This window comes from Gopherus evgoodei, chromosome 4, assembly GCF_007399415.2.
Source record: "Gopherus evgoodei ecotype Sinaloan lineage chromosome 4, rGopEvg1_v1.p, whole genome shotgun sequence".
Lineage (NCBI taxonomy): Eukaryota > Metazoa > Chordata > Testudines > Testudinidae > Gopherus > Gopherus evgoodei.
The window spans coordinates 8163009-8179203 of record NC_044325.1 but is presented as its reverse complement, the minus strand read 5'-3'; the positions used below and the strand labels follow the sequence as shown (position 1 = coordinate 8179203).

General features: G+C 46.4%; 2 protein-coding genes across 3 annotated transcripts in view; one reads left to right on the top strand and one right to left on the bottom strand.

Moving 5' to 3' along the window:
- Window positions 1-3776, top strand: part of PYGL (glycogen phosphorylase L) — a 33839-nt gene extending 30063 nt beyond the window's left edge. Inside the window, exons 18-21 of one of the 2 annotated variants that reach the window (XM_030562853.1) lie at window positions 464-671; window positions 948-1082; window positions 2495-2561; window positions 3393-3776. In XM_030562853.1, the coding sequence (XP_030418713.1) occupies window positions 464-671; window positions 948-1082; window positions 2495-2561; window positions 3393-3593 (611 nt within the window). In that variant the 3' untranslated portion in view covers window positions 3594-3776. The remainder of the gene's footprint in view (window positions 1-463; window positions 672-947; window positions 1083-2494; window positions 2562-3392) is intronic. The other variant, XM_030562852.1, reaches the window with a different exon arrangement.
- Window positions 3777-3875: 99 nt separating this feature from the next.
- ABHD12B (abhydrolase domain containing 12B) overlaps window positions 3876-16195 on the bottom strand; it is a 45097-nt gene continuing 32777 nt past the window's right edge. The window contains exons 11-15 of the mRNA XM_030559145.1: window positions 16090-16169; window positions 13058-13140; window positions 10757-10835; window positions 7981-8105; window positions 3876-4876 (exon numbers count right to left, since the gene is read on the bottom strand). Of these exons, the coding sequence (XP_030415005.1) occupies window positions 4852-4876; window positions 7981-8105; window positions 10757-10835; window positions 13058-13140; window positions 16090-16169 (392 nt within the window). The 3' untranslated portion in view covers window positions 3876-4851. The remainder of the gene's footprint in view (window positions 4877-7980; window positions 8106-10756; window positions 10836-13057; window positions 13141-16089; window positions 16170-16195) is intronic.

The window sequence follows — 16195 nt, the reverse complement described above, 5'->3', positions numbered from 1 at the left end:
ATGGTCTTGTATCTAGAGTTCTCCAAACAGTGTGGTGACTTAGGGATGAAGCTACAGAATTCTAAAGCCCTGATCCTGCAAGAGGATCTATGCAGACCTCTGTATGGATTCAGTGTTCCATCTATACAGAACCAGTTGTAGGATCAGGAGCCTAAGTTTGAAAACTTGTATTCTGAAGGGTAGATTTGAAAAGTGTCCGTATTGATTAGGAAGCTGCGACAAGCTGGTATGTCCTGCCAATGTCTTTTTAAAGTCAGGTCCCAGTTTGCAGCAAACTTTTTGATCAGTGTAAATCCGTGGAACGAGGAGCCAACACAACACCAATCAGAGGATGCTAATGGATGCTGCTCTTAAACTGGGCAGTGATGCCAAGGATGGATTCATGTTTAGACTTTAAATTGACTCAAATGGAATTAGGAATGAAGCCAGTAATTATGAACCTCTTAATGCATTTTATTGGCAGTGATTCCAGCAACCGATCTGTCTGAACAGATTTCCACAGCAGGCACTGAAGCGTCAGGTACAGGAAACATGAAATTCATGCTGAACGGAGCCCTGACCATTGGGACCATGGATGGAGCAAACGTTGAAATGGCAGAGGAGGCTGGAGAAGAGAACTTGTTCATCTTTGGCATGAGGATCCAGGATGTTGAAGAGCTGGACAAGAAAGGGTGAGGTTCTTGTATAGCATTAGAAGCAGCATGGGCATGAGTTTACCGTGGCAAGGAACAAAGCCATTAGAAAGTGATGCAACTTCTGAATACCATGTAGGTGGACAGAGCTTCTGTTAAGGTCTGTTGCCTCCAAAGGCTTACAGTAGCAGCTGGAGCCAGAGCACTGAACTAGTGAATTAACCGTGGCACTAGGTAAAATTAGCTTTAGGATTCATCAGTGTTAAATTGTTTAAATGTTTATTAGTTCTAACATCTTCCCTCTCTGCACTTCAGGTACAATGCTCAGGAATACTATGACAAGCTTCCTGAATTGAAGCAGGCCATTGATCAGATCAAGAGTGGCTTTTTCTCTCCAAAGCAACCTGACCTTTTCAATGAAGTGACCAACATGCTGTTCCACCATGACAGGTAGGAAGCACATCTGAAATACTAACTCTGGGGCAGGAGATGGCTTAGTGGTATCAGCATTCAGTTCAAAATACCTGACTTCCCTGGTACCAAGTAGAGACCCAGCAGGGTCCATTTTGGTCTTCATCCTTCCAAGGATATGTACATAAGAATGGCCCTACTGGGTCAGACCAAAGGTCCATCTAGCCCAGTATCCTGTCTTCCAACAGTGGCCAGTGTCAGGTGCCCCAGAGGGAATGAACAGAACAGGTAATCATCAAGCAATCCATCCCCTGTTGCTCATTCCCAGCTTCTGGCAAACAGAGGCTAGGGACACCATTGCCGCCCATCCTGGCTAATAGCCACTGCTGAACCTATCCTCCATGAATTTATCTAGTTTTTTTTAACCCTGTTATAGTCCTGGCCTTCACAACATCTTCTGGCAAGAAGTTCCACAGGTTGACTGTGTGAAGAAATACTTCCTTTTATTTGTTTTAAACCTGCTGCCTATTAATGTCATTTGGTGACCCCCTCAGTTCTTGTGTTATGATTAGTAGCGTGAGAGATTTTTTTCAGATGTGGCTTGAGGAGTTGAGATCCAGTCTCCTGCATGCAGTCCATGGCACTTATCTGTTTGCTGCAGTATCTTTAGCCAAAACTCTTTGGACCCCAGATTTGCAACGTACAGTCACGCTGTCCCCCAGAGGTGACTGTGTTTCAGAGTGCTATATTGATGGAAAAGCGGTTTCGGATCCTTTGGGGGTGAAAGGCTCTCTACAATTCTAAAATTTTAGAACTTGTTGGAATTGATTTTTAGCAGTTTTTTATATTCCTATTGGGAACATAAAAGTGATACATTTGGGCACATGCCTTTGCCACAAGTGTATGCAGATGATGTTCCTCTGCTGTGAGGTTTCTTAATAGCCCTTTTGCATGGTACAGCCTGTATTTCTCCTAGAATATGAACAGTAACCAGATGCCAGGCCAGGCGGCAGGTGTTTGTCTCTTGCAGTGCTTGGACTAAAAGCTGTCTGTGGCAGAGGATGCTGTACCTATTATGCGGGCAGCTATTTTGAAATTGTAGGCACTATGGGAATACATAATAAATGTTAATTCCTATGACATCTTATCTTCCTTGAATGTCTTTAGTGTACTACTGGCTTGGATAGTCTGTACTATCCCTCTTTGCACTGACAACTCGATACAGCCTAAGATGGGGTTAGATCTAGGTAAATAAATCGAAGACTTTCAAACTGGTCAGGAATATATGTTTTGTGAAGTATTTCCTTGTTTGTGTCAGTTCTCAGCTCTGAGCAGGGCAGACCAATGAGCATTTTAGTTTTCTATTTAATATTAATCACCTGTCACCCAGGTATTTAAAAGATCTGTAGAAGCAGGGTGAGTGACTTGCTCTTTTTTCTTTGCTCCCATAGGTTTAAAGTATTTGCAGACTACGAGGCATATGTCAAATGCCAAGACAAAGTCAGCCAGCTGTATATGGTAAGAATTGGGCAGGGAATGATCCAGGGTGGGCTGGACTGTGATTGGATCTTTACTGCAAAGTAGCCTTTGGGGACTTATTCCCTACTGCAAGTTAGAGCATCTTGAAAGCTGCTCTTAACTTGTGCCAGAGCCTACTGGGTTATTCTGGTAAAGCCCCTGCTGTAACCCCCTGGATCTACTGGTTTGGGGGGGCGGGGGGAGGGGGGAGAGAAGAGTCTATTGCATCTACCTGTAGTGACTTACCAGTTACTTGAATACAATGGCAGATTTGAGTCTCAGTTCTGAGACCAGAGAGATTCTTTAGAGCTGAACTGATGATAGTGACCTGCTTGTCACCCACTTTTCCTTCTCCATTTGTTGTGGCTGGGAGAGCAAGAAATGTGCCCTCTGCTGGAGGCTATAGCCTGCTTTTGGGGTGTGGGGGCTGCTCTGCAAACTGCTCACTGGAATCTCCATTAGCAAAAATGTATTTGAGCCAATTCAGAAATGGCTCTTCAAAAAGCTGGCCTTGTTCAGTCTGCACTTGAGCAGTGTGCAAAGCTGTCATGTGTCCAAATACTAAACTATGAAAGTGACCTTTAGGCATGTCTTCACTAGAACAGGCTCGTGTGCTGTGCCAGCCACACCTCTCCAAGCTGCTGGCCTACAAGTTTTTCTAAAATGGCCCTCACTCAAGCTTTAGACACTTTCCCTATAGCAATGCTGCTGTTCCCTTCAGGGCTGCTGTCCTACATAAGAGTTTGCCTGTCTTTTCAGGCACCTGGTAGAACAGATACTGTGCTAGGCCTTGTATCTGCATTCAAGTGCTGTGATCTGGTCTATCCACAGAATGCCAAAGAGTGGACCAAAATGGTTATTAGAAACATAGCTGCCTCAGGGAAGTTCTCCAGTGACAGGACCATTAAGGAATATGCCCGAGACATCTGGAATGTGGAGCCTTCAGACCTAAAGATTCCTCCACCTAACGAACCAAGGGACATGGCTGATGACAAGAATCCCAATTGCACAACTCAACAGGTGAAGCTGTAGTTCTAAGAAGACTTTGCTGTGCAAGCTATCTCTAGTAAGGCTGTGGCATAAGCATTGTTACATACCCATAACTGTTTAGTGGATCTCTTTATTGTCTTTCCTAACACCTTGAATCACAGAAACCTGAATGTTAGAATACAACTGCTTGCTGTTGGTGCTGGAATAAAAGTGCCAATTGAAATATCCAGTGCCCTCACTGTGGTTTATTTAAGCCTAAAGTCAGAACCTGGGATTGCTTGTGTAGACTCATCCAGGCTACTTTATTGTACCTGTCCTCACATTAAATGTTACATAAACTGTCACAAGGGAAGTGGGGGGAGGAACACAGACTTAAGGGCTAGTCAGCCAGCAGTCAAGTGTTCTATAATCAGTGGACAGGAGCAAGGGTAACTTAGTTTCAGTCTTACAAAAACGTGACCTATACCTCCCTTGCTGCACAGTAAGCCCATTACAAAGTGTTGTAACTGCAACAGGCACAAGTGTTCTTTTGAAACAGGCCTGACTGATTAACTGTCATGTCCTCACTCAGTCATCTTTTCTCATGACTGAGCATACACAGTTCTAACCTTTGATCACTTTTTGTTCTCCCATGGGGTCTAATTTCCTAAAGAACTGGACTTAATGATCCTGCACTCAAGGCCTCAGCAGGAGTATTACCTCCCCACCTTAATTCAGCCCTCAAGATCCTTTCTAGCCCTTCACTTCTGATTCTAAAAGATGTCATGGTTCATGTAGTTAGCTGTTGACATGGCCACAATAACTTAGTAACCTCTTCCTATGAACACTGCTCAAATCGCTACTCAGTAGTCATACTCCAGATATTAACACCTTAGTGGAACAAAGTGCTTGAAGCCCTCACAGCATAGAATTGGACTTTAAGTGCTGACTTGTAACTTGACTACACAATGGGAGTTTCACAAATGGGATGTCTGTTTAAAAACACACCCACCATGGAGAGGCTTATCCCTTCAAAACCAACTCAAAATTAAGAGCTGCACTAAATGTAAGCACTTTGAAAGGAAAACAAAAAGCTTAAGGCAAACTATTTACCCTACCTGGGTACAGCTTGTGGGTGGGTGGGGGTGTGTGTGTAAAGCTATGGTGCCAGTATTTGGGTCTGGCTACACAAATGTATTCTAGTCCATTTGCTGATTAAAATCAAATTAAACTTTCTAATGTAGTTTTGTTGTCTCTGCAATGATGTGGCTTCAGGTGTAAGTGTGCCCATGGTGATTCATGTACAGTGCAGTAGCTGGTATCACTTGATGCTCTTCAGGAAGTCTCTGCAACAAAACAAGTGTAACAACATTAAACTATCCCAGTCTAATGGCTAAGGGTTTAATGCAGGGGTCCCCAATGCAGTGCTCATGGGCACCAGAGTGCCCATAGGGGCATCTAAATGCACCTGTGTCCTGGCCCATGGTAAAGCACCTACAGAAATGCCTCTGAAATTTGGTGGCAACGTCTCTAGCTGACAGTGCTTGTTGCCAACAAACAGCATCACAGAGGTGTGTCTGCCAAAATGCTGCTGAAATTCAGCAGCATTTCAGCAGATGCTTGACCACCACCATGGTCCTTCGGCTAGTGCCTGCCAGGCAAAGGTTAGGAACCACTGGTTTAATGTATCTTCCCCCTGAAAGAAGGTAAGTTATAGAATAGACTAGACAAACTTGACTCAGGCTGTGCAGTTTATAGTTCATTGACCCTATGGTATACTGATACAGAACTTATTCTGCAGGGCCCATAAGGACAGTGATTACAGATGCTGGGCTAAGTACTCTAATTATTGAACTGATCCTCAAAAGGAAGCAGCAACCTACACTTGCTAGTTTAAGGTGGTGTAGGCCACACTGGAATCAGTGCTTCTGTAATACTGAGCAGTGACATGCTGAGGGCTCCTGATAAAGTGGTGCAAGGGCTAGTTATTAGAGCCTAGACCAGAAATCTCAGATGCAGGTTACAGGGGAGAATCATAATGGTGGATTTTATTTATTTTCAGAATAGATTTTCCAACTGAAGCTTTAAAACAATGTTAAATGACTACTTCATTTACTCCATGTACCCCCATGAACATGTACAGAGCCCTCCCCTCCAATCATGGTACAGCTCATGTGCCCAGCAACTGTCCAATCTGAGTTCAACTTAAACAGGGAGGGTTTGTGCATGTGTTGCACTCTGTATAACATTCCTGGGTGAATTCTGCACATTTTCAATTATAATATAATCAATTTTGGTAATTTTTCAAAATACCACTCAGCAAGTATGTCTAACAATACAGACTAATGCCCTCAGGAGTAGCATTTAAAAAACCCAACAAGCCAGTTCCTGTTTCTCTGCCCCTTCCACCTCAGAGCCTAGACAACTGCTGCAGAGGGAGAAACAGCCTGATGCTGGGTCCCAGGCTGATCAGGAGTTGCAGGGCCCCTCCTTCCTTCAGGGCAAGCTGAGAACTACAGCTGCCACCTACACACACCACTCCCCAAGCCTTCTACAGTGACTTAACTTGTATTTTTCAGGACCATAACTGCAGTGTTATGGGGAAATTGGATTTGTTCATTTCACAATGTTAATAGGGAGGGAAATTCAGACAAGACATTAAAACTTGTACTGTATATTAAACTGTTAATTGTTTACACTGTACACAGCAATGCGTGTGTGTGAAGCTGGGTTGAGGCAGAGGAGTCAGTAGGATATTTCCCAGGGAATGCCTTGCTGCTAAATGAACTAGCACTCAGCTAGCCCTCAAGGGTTAACATGCTGTTAATGTAGCCTCACACTCCACAAGGCAGAGGGAGGGAGGAAGCAATAGATGCAGGGCAGTAGCTGCAAATACTTTCCTGCAAAAAAAAAAAAAAAAAAAAACCAAAAAACTGACTAGGAGGAGCCCACACTCTCCAGCTAGAGCACACCACTCCCTCCTCCTGACTGCACATGCACAGCTGAAGGTGCTGACGGTACATGCGTGGGAAAGAGAGACACATGCATTGCCCCTTTAAGTACACTGACTTCACTTCAAGTCCATTGCTCTTTTCAGGGGATCAGACAGGAAGCAACAGCTTGAAGCAGGCTCTCCCCACCTCCAGCCCTGTCCCTTCCTCTGCTTTGTGGAGAGCAGGAGGACATGCTGATATCAGTACCCCTCTCCCCCCACCCCAGGAAGCTCCCAGGAGCAGCTCCATGGCACCTGAACTGCTCTGGGAAGCTGTCAAGCCACATAAAATTCCCTGAAAGCCAAGGTAAGGGGGCTGCCAGCCCCACTGGTTCTAATCCCTACAAGGAGGGGCCACTCTTCCAGAGAATCTTGCAAGCAGTGGACAAAGCAGGCAGCTGCTGAACATTGTCAGGGAGCCTTACACAACTTTAAATGTTCCCTAATAAATCAGCAGTGAGGCATTACTGTATTTGCAAGATGGACTCTGCCAGGTCCAGCAACCCCTAGTGGTGGCCCAACGTAATTGCTGTGCAAATTCTACATTGTGCAATGATGCAGAATTGCCCCATGACTGAAGTGCAATATGCACAGACAGCTCATCTTAAAACTGTGACAAGTGTACACAGCCAGCTGGTAGATCTGGAAGGGGGTATAGAATAAGAAAAAGTCTGGGAACCTCTTGAATACAGTTTAGCTGACCAGTAGCACAGCTGTGCATGTCACAGGTAAGAACATGATCACTGCTTACCCAGGGAAGCCAGAGGACTCTTCCCAGCAAAGTGACCAGGATCTACACAGAGGGTGAGGAAAAGCAACAGGCCCATTGACTAGCATAAGCCCTTTCCCAGGGTAAGTTTTTCCTTAGATTTGACAAGGGAGAGGCATTATCCCCACTTGTAAAGAAAGAGAGACAGACACAAAGGGTGAAAACTGTGCTAAGCAGCAGCCCACACCAGAACCTGGAACAGGACACATCTCCTCCTGACCAGCACCATGCTTCCCCCCTCTCAAGGACTGATGCTAAGGCTGGGAAGAGTTTGAGTTACAATGGCAGGCAGAGCTACTCACAGTTATTACAGGCTCTTGCTTCCCAGTAGTCACTCACTCAGATGTCCTAGTCTCCATCAGTGCTTGGAGACTAGCCCCATGGCTGAACAGGAAGCCAAGCACAGCCCTGTGCACTAGCCTATCCAGCTGTGGGGCTGAGGTCAAGGCCCTGGCCCATTCACTGCTTTGTTCCTCTGTTAAGGGGGCCAGTTGTGGTCTAAAGCTGCAAACCTCCTTCTGCCTCCACAGCCTGAGAGCAAATGGGACCTAGTTGGGTGCAGACCTGGGCAGGCTTTGAGCCCATGACCTGCATGGAAGAGGGACACTTGCCCTTACCCACCCCACAGAACAAGCTACTTTATAAACAAAGTTATGATAGCTGAAGAGTCACCTGCTGGCATTACTTACTTCACAATGGCTGGCAGTTCTGGGTCTATACAGATGTTTTCGTGGGCTAAGCCCAGCTTCTCCGGAAAGGCAACAAACTTGACCTTGTCTTTGTTCTCATAGGAGTGGAGGGCAATCTCAAAGAGCTAGAGAGGAGAGAGAGAGGTAACTGTACTCTAAATGACAGTCTAAGGGAATTCTAATGGCTTCTCTCTATAGCTAGTTTCATGGCCCTCTTCACTCCAGTACGAGCACTTAATGTGATCCCTTAACTCCCCTGTAACCTAGGGCAGTGCTGTTAACCCCACCTCACAGATGGGGCAGAAGGATGGGATCAGGAAAGTCAGTTGCCCAAGGTCAGGCTGCGGTTGTCTTGGGAACCAAAGCTGAGTCACCTGCATAAATCCAGTGTTTTATCCACTGGACCTGCTTCTCTTCCTTAACCACCACCTAGCCCCCTGCTGATCCAGTTTCACGCACATAAGGGGACACTCACTTCTCTGCCAAAGTAGCTAATATTAAGGGGGAAAAACAGCACTGAAGGTTCCAACAAGAATTCTTTAGCATGCAGAAGCCTTGTTTTGGACTACAAGCTTTAGATATTGTCACTGAGCTGGAATATCAGGGTGTTTCCTTTGATAAGGGCCCTATAATCCCCTTCCCATTGAAGCAGTCAATTCACACACTTCCATTTACTGCAGCCGTGGTTACTTAGCTCATTGAACATGGGGCATGCTGGCTTTTTGAACACTGCTGTTACATCAGGCTTAAGTTCATGAACTTGATTGTTTTAGACTAAGGCTGTCAAACAATTAAAATGGCAATCAATCAATCAAGATTAAAAGTAGCTGCTATTAATTGCAGTTAATTGCACTGTTAAATAGAATATCAATTTTAAATTCAGCATAGAAGTACACCCTCTGGGATGGTGGTTGCAGCATGAAGGGGCACAAATACCTTGCAACACCAGCTACTACAATGCCATGTCAATGCTGCTTCTCACTTTCATGCAACATTGTAAATAAGCAGCTGTTAGCATCTCCCATAAATGTAAACAAACTTGTCTGTCTTAGCAGTTAGCTGAAGTAGTAGGACTGAGTAGACTTGTAGGCTCTAAAGTCTTGCATTGATTTGAGTGCAGTTGTGTAAAAGACGTGTAAGTTGCAATTTCACAATAAAAATTGCACTATAGCACTTGGTTGAGGTGAACTGAAATACTGTTTCTCAGTGTAAATATTTGTAATTAAAAATATAAAATGAGCACTGTACACTTCGTATTCTGTTGCAACTGAAATCCATGTATTTGAAAATGTAGAAACACATCAAGTTAACAGTACAATTAAAACTGCAATTAATCTAGCTAATTTGTTGGAGTTAATCACTTGTGTTAACTGCAATGGCTAGCCCTAGTAGTATTACTCTCCCCCCTGCTCCCAACCATAGTGCAACATCAGGTTTCTCTCTGCAAGGTACTTCAAGAAAAATGTAACCACCTCCATGAAGAGTAGCACCTTCACCTTCCATGGTGGTGAATATCAAGGTTAAAGACCAACAAAGCAGATCTCAAGGTTCCTCTATAGCCATGAATGAGTGAAAGGTCTTTCAGAACTCAGAGAAAAGCCCAGATAGTTACTCACTTCTGAGGCAGCCTGGATGCCCTTCTCTACATGGAGTCTGGTTAACAGTGTTCCAGCCCTGCATCATGACTTGAGCTTAGATCTGACACACACACACGGCTAGGATTTCTCTGAACTAGCCTGTCTGCGTAAGGGGCCAGGTGGAGACACAGCTGTTCAGGCCACAGCAGCTGTTTCCAGGTTGGAGTCAGCTGGATAATGGGAATGTTCAGTAGTTGAGGGACATGACAAGACTAGCCTCCAGGGTACCTGTCATGAGGGGTATTAAGAGATGTTGGAGGGGAAGAGGTGGCTGTAGCAGAGTAGCGTGATAGTGTGGGCTGTTAGCAGTATTCTGTAAGCTGCGCAGCAGCCCGTTTAGCACTGCGCAGGCACTCAGGGAACCCACCCACAGACCTGCTGCAGAAGGGGTGTCCCTCCCCAGCCACAGGGGCTCAGGGAGGGCCACCCCTCCTTCAGCCCCAGTTACCACAGCCAGAAGAGGTGCCTCTTCCTCCTCCCTGCCTAGCCCAGATGCTGCTGCAGTCAGAGCTGAAGGGAGTGGGGGGTGGGCGGTGGAGAGAGAGAGAGAGAGAGAGTCTTCTCTCCCCACTGTAGCCCCTGAGCACCCTCTCATCCCCAGCCCCACCCCAGCATGCACATCCCTAGACAGAGCTCACACCTCTGTACCCCAGCCCTGAGCTCCCTCCCACACTCCAAACCCCTTGGCCCCACCACATAAGTTTGTTACATACACCAATATGAAGGTGATGTCTCATTAGTGCACATAACAAAATTCATTCTGCACATGGGTGGGAAAAAAATCAGAGGGAACCCTGCTTACACCCATAGGAGATACTGCTCTGTAACACTGAAAGGGCTGCTCTTCCTTCTCCCCTTTCCCCCCAGTTCCCCTCCTCCCCCCCCAAAAAAATCCATCTGTGTTGCATGGAATTTTTATGCCCCAAGTTAAACACAGCACATAAGACATTAGAGATTCTTCTCAGTGAGCAGCATACAAAGGAATCTGTTCTACAATTGAGAAGTATAGGTGATGCCACTGCTGGTAACAGGGTCTGTTTGTAAAACAGAACAGTCCCAGACTTCCTATAGCCTCACCTTTCCCCAACATCCTAACAGCACAAAGACGTAGAGATGGCTTTAATCATGAGAAAAGTTACCTTTCTACCAAGGTGGATGGGCAAGATGGAGTCATCTTCTGCATGCAAAATCAAAAGGGGACTGGACAGCACTTTAACACTAAGGAAAAAAATAGAGTATGTATGTTAAAGAAATACACAGCTTCTGGTTATTTAACCTGGTGCTTACCAACAAGGGCCAGTGTTAGGATCCACGTCCGTTAGTAATATTGGTTTGAGGGGGTCTCTCCCAGCCCAAAGTGCTGTGCCGTTTAGCTGCAGTTTGTACCTTTAAGATTTAAGAGGAGCGCACACTGAGTTTTTAAAGCAGAACATTATCTGCACAAAGAGTGTAGAAACATCTGAATTTTAGGACACTGCAGCTGCCAGAAATACCCTCCCCCCTACACACCCTTGACAAATGCTGAAGTCCTAGACACTATCCTCTTCGTAATCGCTTGGAATAATGGACTTTACACTCAAATCACTGGTGATGCTGCTTGTAGCAAAAGTCAAAGTGACACAGCCCTGCAGCAGTTCGGTGGAGGAGTGAGTTCCTTCCCCTCCTCAAGAAGGTGGCGGTCCGGGCACGGGATAGCTGAGCTCTGTGATGCATAGGGTGTTCCAGTCTTGGGACGGCCAGGTAACGCTTTGTAGTGTACTCATGACAGGGACTCCATGGCAGGAAGAAGGCCTTAATATAGTCGCTAGTTCTAGTGCAAAATATTTCTCAGTAGATCAGTCCTTTGTCTCCACTTGACTATGGAAGCATGGCTGAAAATGTGTCTGGGCTAAAAAGTGGTTTATTCTGCTTGATTGGGACGGATGTCATGCTTGTAGCTTCCCTCCCCACCCAAGGGTTTGGGCGAGTATCTCTGAATATGCAAGGCTTTAGACAGTCCCACATGACATTCTGATAAGTAAGCTGGAGAAATGTGGGCTCAAACTACCATTAAGTGACTATATAATTGGTTAAACCCAGAAAGAGTTGGAAGAAAGTCTCAAGTAGGGCTCCACAGGGATCTGTTCTGGGTCTGGTGTTATTTAACATCTTTATTAATGACCTGGAGGTAGGAAGAGAGAGCAGACTGATCAAATTTGCAAGTGAGAAAGCTGGGGTGGGGGGTACAAGCACTTTGGAGAATAGAGCTAAAATTCAAAAGCTATTTTATACACTGGAGAACTGGGCTAGATGATTAAATGAAATTCCGAGATAAATGTAAGGTGCTATGCTTGGGGAAGAAAAACCAAATGAACAAATATAGAAGGGGGTAAGTGGCTTGGCAGCAGCACCGCTGAGAAGGATCTGGGAGTTATGGTGGATCACAACCTCAACAGGAGTAAAAAACACAATGCTGTTGCAAAAAATGCAATTTAGGTTACATTAACAGCAGCATAGCATGCAAGTTACAGGAGTGATAGTCCCACTACTCTGCCCTGGTTAGGCCTCAGCTGGAGTATTGTGTCCAATTTTGGTTACTGCTGTATAGAAAGGATGTGAAGAAACTTGAAAGGATCCAGAGGCAAGTGACAAAGATGATCAAAGGGATGGAATACAAGCCCTGTGAGCAAAGGCTGAAGGAACTGGATATGTTTAGTTTGGAAAAGAGGAGATAAGGGAGGGGAGCATGAGAGCAGTCTTCAAATACTTCAAAGGCTGCCATAAAAAAAGATGGAGAAAGGTTGTTCTCTCTTGCCACAGAGGGCAGTCAGGAGGCAATGGGTTCCAACGGCAGCACAGCAGATTTAGATTCAATCTCAGGAGAAGCTTCCTGTCAGAACAGTAGGACAATGGAACAGACCCTTTGGGAAGTCATGGGAGCTCTTTCAAGGGAGGTTTTCAGAAAGAGGCTGGAGCTATCTGTCTGGGATGGTTTAGACCAGTGGTTTTCAACCTGTGTTCCATGGACCCGAGTCCGCAGACTGTGTCTAAGATTTCCAAAGGGGTCTGCATCCCCATTTGAAATTTTTTAGGGGTCCATAAATGAAAAAGGTTGAGAGAAATTCAGTCCCATTGTCCCTCATCTGGGTTTATCTAAACAGTGAGATCTGCATCAGTCATTTTGTAGGTGACTAAAGCACATGTTTTCGGCAGCAGAAGTCTCTCAGAAAGCTAGTTACTGATACTAGCTAATTTCGATGGGAAAAGGCAGCGTGGTATGAAAATCTAGCTTCCAAGAGGCTGAGCTTCTCGGTGCCGACTGTCTCAAGGATTCCTCCGCTATACAGAAGATGGGTTGTATCAGAACCAGGAACAGCACTTTGTTCATAGCCGCTAGCCAGTCCAGCAAGACGACACATTCATGCTTCAAGCATAACAGTAGGTCCAGAAACATTACTCACTTCTCATCATTACGGAAAAACATGTCACCCAACGCCATTGAGTCAAGGATTAAGTACTCAAATCCTGGGAATTGACGGTAGATCTGTTAAAGAGAGAGGGAGAGTTCAGTGCAATATACCACCTTTCATCTCACTTTTCATCCACTGCAAGAAAATACCATTCCATCTGCTTCCACCAAGAGAAGCAAGACAAATGAGGGAATCTCAACACAAACTGCACCAGCAAAGCCATAGCTGTGTGTAAACAAACCCTGCGAGCAGGCCAGTTGTGCCAAGGAAAAAAAAACCCACCAAACAAACCTGGCTTTTGGCAGCAGCAGCAGACGGGGATAATGAGCATACCAGATCGGGGAGGTGGGGTGGGGTGAAATATAGGGGAGCCAGTAGCTACATGAGCTGTAGCTCCGTGTCAGACAGAGCCTGTTTGGGTCAGGAAGCAACAAAGTTTTTCTAAGTGGACAAGTGAATTGTATCAGAAGAAAATGTGCCCGTGTTAGAGTCTGTTTCAGCTTAACCCTTGGCTCTCACTGAGCATGGGGCTGAATATTGCACTCGAGGGCAGAGGGCTCCCATCCACACCACACTGCAGAACAGTTCCCCTGCCTGCATTTGCATGGAGCGGTGTCAGATGGAGACTGCTCCAGATTCTGGTCCTTGGCTTTTCAAAGCAGGCCCCCCTCAGCCTCCTTCCCACAGTGCTAGCATGGGAGTGGGAATCCCTCTTTACATTTTCACATGATGTAGTCAGCCTGCGGAACTCCTTGCCAGAGGATGTTGTGAAGGGCAAGACTATAACAGGGTTCAAAAGAACTAGATAAGTTCCTGGAGGATAGGTCCATCAATGGCTATTAGCCAGGATGGGCGGGGATGGTGTCCCTAGCCTGTTTGCCAGAAGCTGGGAACGGGTGACAGGAGATAGATCACTTGATTCCCTGTTCTGTTCACTCCCTCTGGGGCACCTGGCACTTGCCCAGTGTCCTGTCTGATGACAGTTGCTAGAGGGACCTTTGGTCTCACCCCATATGGCGGTTCTTATGTTCTAACATTAGGGTCCCTGTTGTACCTCTTAACTGTCCCTAGTTTTGCAGGACATTCACTTTGTCCGCCTGCACACTCCCACCCAAGGGATGGGTCCATACTTCCCATACCTACAGCTTTTTCATTACACTAAAACTGAACACGAACAAAAATCTGACGTTGGCAGTGCTCAGACTTGGTGAAGGTCTTTACCCTGCCATTGCTTTGCATCGCTGACCAGCATTTGACAAGTGCTATTTCTTCAGCACCGCTAACAGCTCTGTCAACAAGCAGGAGTGGCACCAGGGTTTTTGGTGTCCTAGGCAGGGGTCCTTCCGCACTCCTGGTCTTTGGGGCACTTCAGCAGCGGGTCCCAGAGTGAGTGAAGGACTCCCCCGCTGCAGAATTGCCGATGACGACCCAGAGTGTGGAAGGACCCCTCGTCGCTGAATTGCCGCCAAGGGCTGCAAAATGCCACCCTCCCAAATCCTGATGCCATAGGCGACCTCCTAGGTCACCTAAATGGAAGCGCTGGCCCTGTCAACAAGGGCTTCCCCCTCCTCACCACAACTGAGACAGTCGCTGGTTTTGAAGCCCACTCTCCGGGAACAGAACATCCCCATTCCAAGTGACACCTAAAACAGGAGCCCAGGCATGGTGTATCCTGGTGCTGTAGATGTCATTTAGTCAAGAGATTCACATTTACCCCTCAAATCCGCACACTAATTAATAGAAAATGAGGAGATCCTAGCAGGACCCTGTCGTGCCAGGTGCTGTACAAACAGAACAATTAAGGCTAAGAAATAATCCAGGATTAGCATAAATCCCATGCAGAGCTGGAGTTCCAGGGCAGCATGCAGAGGTTTGACACATTTCAGAGCACTTCCCAAAGTTAGGAACGTGCAATTGCCATGTCACAGGCAAGCACAGATTATGTGATTTGCCTATAGTCACGCAGCACGGCAGTAGGACCAGAACCCAGGTCAGCTTGTGCCCGTTCCACTGAGACAATCTGTCAAGGTCAGGAAAGGCAGAATTTCCATCTACAGAACGTGTCAAGTGGCCTGACCATTCTAAGGTCTCCCGCCTTCACGTGCGTTATCACCAACTTTGATTAACTCCCCCTCCCTTACCTACTCTGCATGGAGAACATTTACAAGACAACTGTTAAGGAGAACCCTCATTTGTGTCTTTCTGATCCTGAAAGAACACCAAGGGCCTGGAGATGAGGTTACCATGCCATGTGTACCAAGAGTGAGGCTGGCTCGCATTCTGGGGTGAGCTTGCAACCCAGGAAGGAGAGGAGGTCCTTAGAGACAGACCCACCTCTGCACTCTTCTAATCCCAGGCTGCCCTGGTAACTGGAGAGGACACCAAATAACTTAGAGCTCTGGGAGCCGGTCTCAGTTACAGCAGCTTCCCCAGGTTGCCCTGCAGGCCCCCGCACTGCCTACAATCTCTGCAGTGCTCTGGGTTGCAGTCCTACCCTGACATGCTCTGCTCACCAACACCCCTCCACTCCCAGCATGCACCCTAGGCCAGGGCTCGCAAGGCAGCCTTACGGGCTTCCTTCCACAGTCACTGCATCATAGGAAAGCTCCCCACCTCTTTACACCACACCAGGCATTTTACCCAGTGTGGGGCCAGAGCAAGGCAAGGATCACACCCTTGTTGATTTGCAGGCCAAAAATACTGTGTTTGGAGGCTGTGGAATATGGTATTGTCTCCCATAGGACAGCAGCTTCAGTACCCACATGAGTTAGTGTCCCGAGATGGATTTCATCCCAGAGATAGCCTATTACTGAAGGACCTTCCTAGACAAGACTGCCATTGCATTTCCCACTGCTGAACGTTGGTTGATAGCCAAGAGCTACACCAGTGTCAGACATCTAAAGAATGCTCCCTTCCCAGTCCTGCAAGGGAGATGTAGCCAGGCTACTTAGAAAAATCTCACTGGCAACATGCACTTGCTTGCAACGTGCAGCTGTGCAAGTATGCAGAGTCTGTTGCCTTACCATGGTAATGGGAATATGAGCTGCTGCATCCCGAATGTTGGTGTAGGCTGCTTCCAGAACGATCAAGTCCACCTGGATGCCTTGGAAAGAGTAAGGAGTGTGAAAC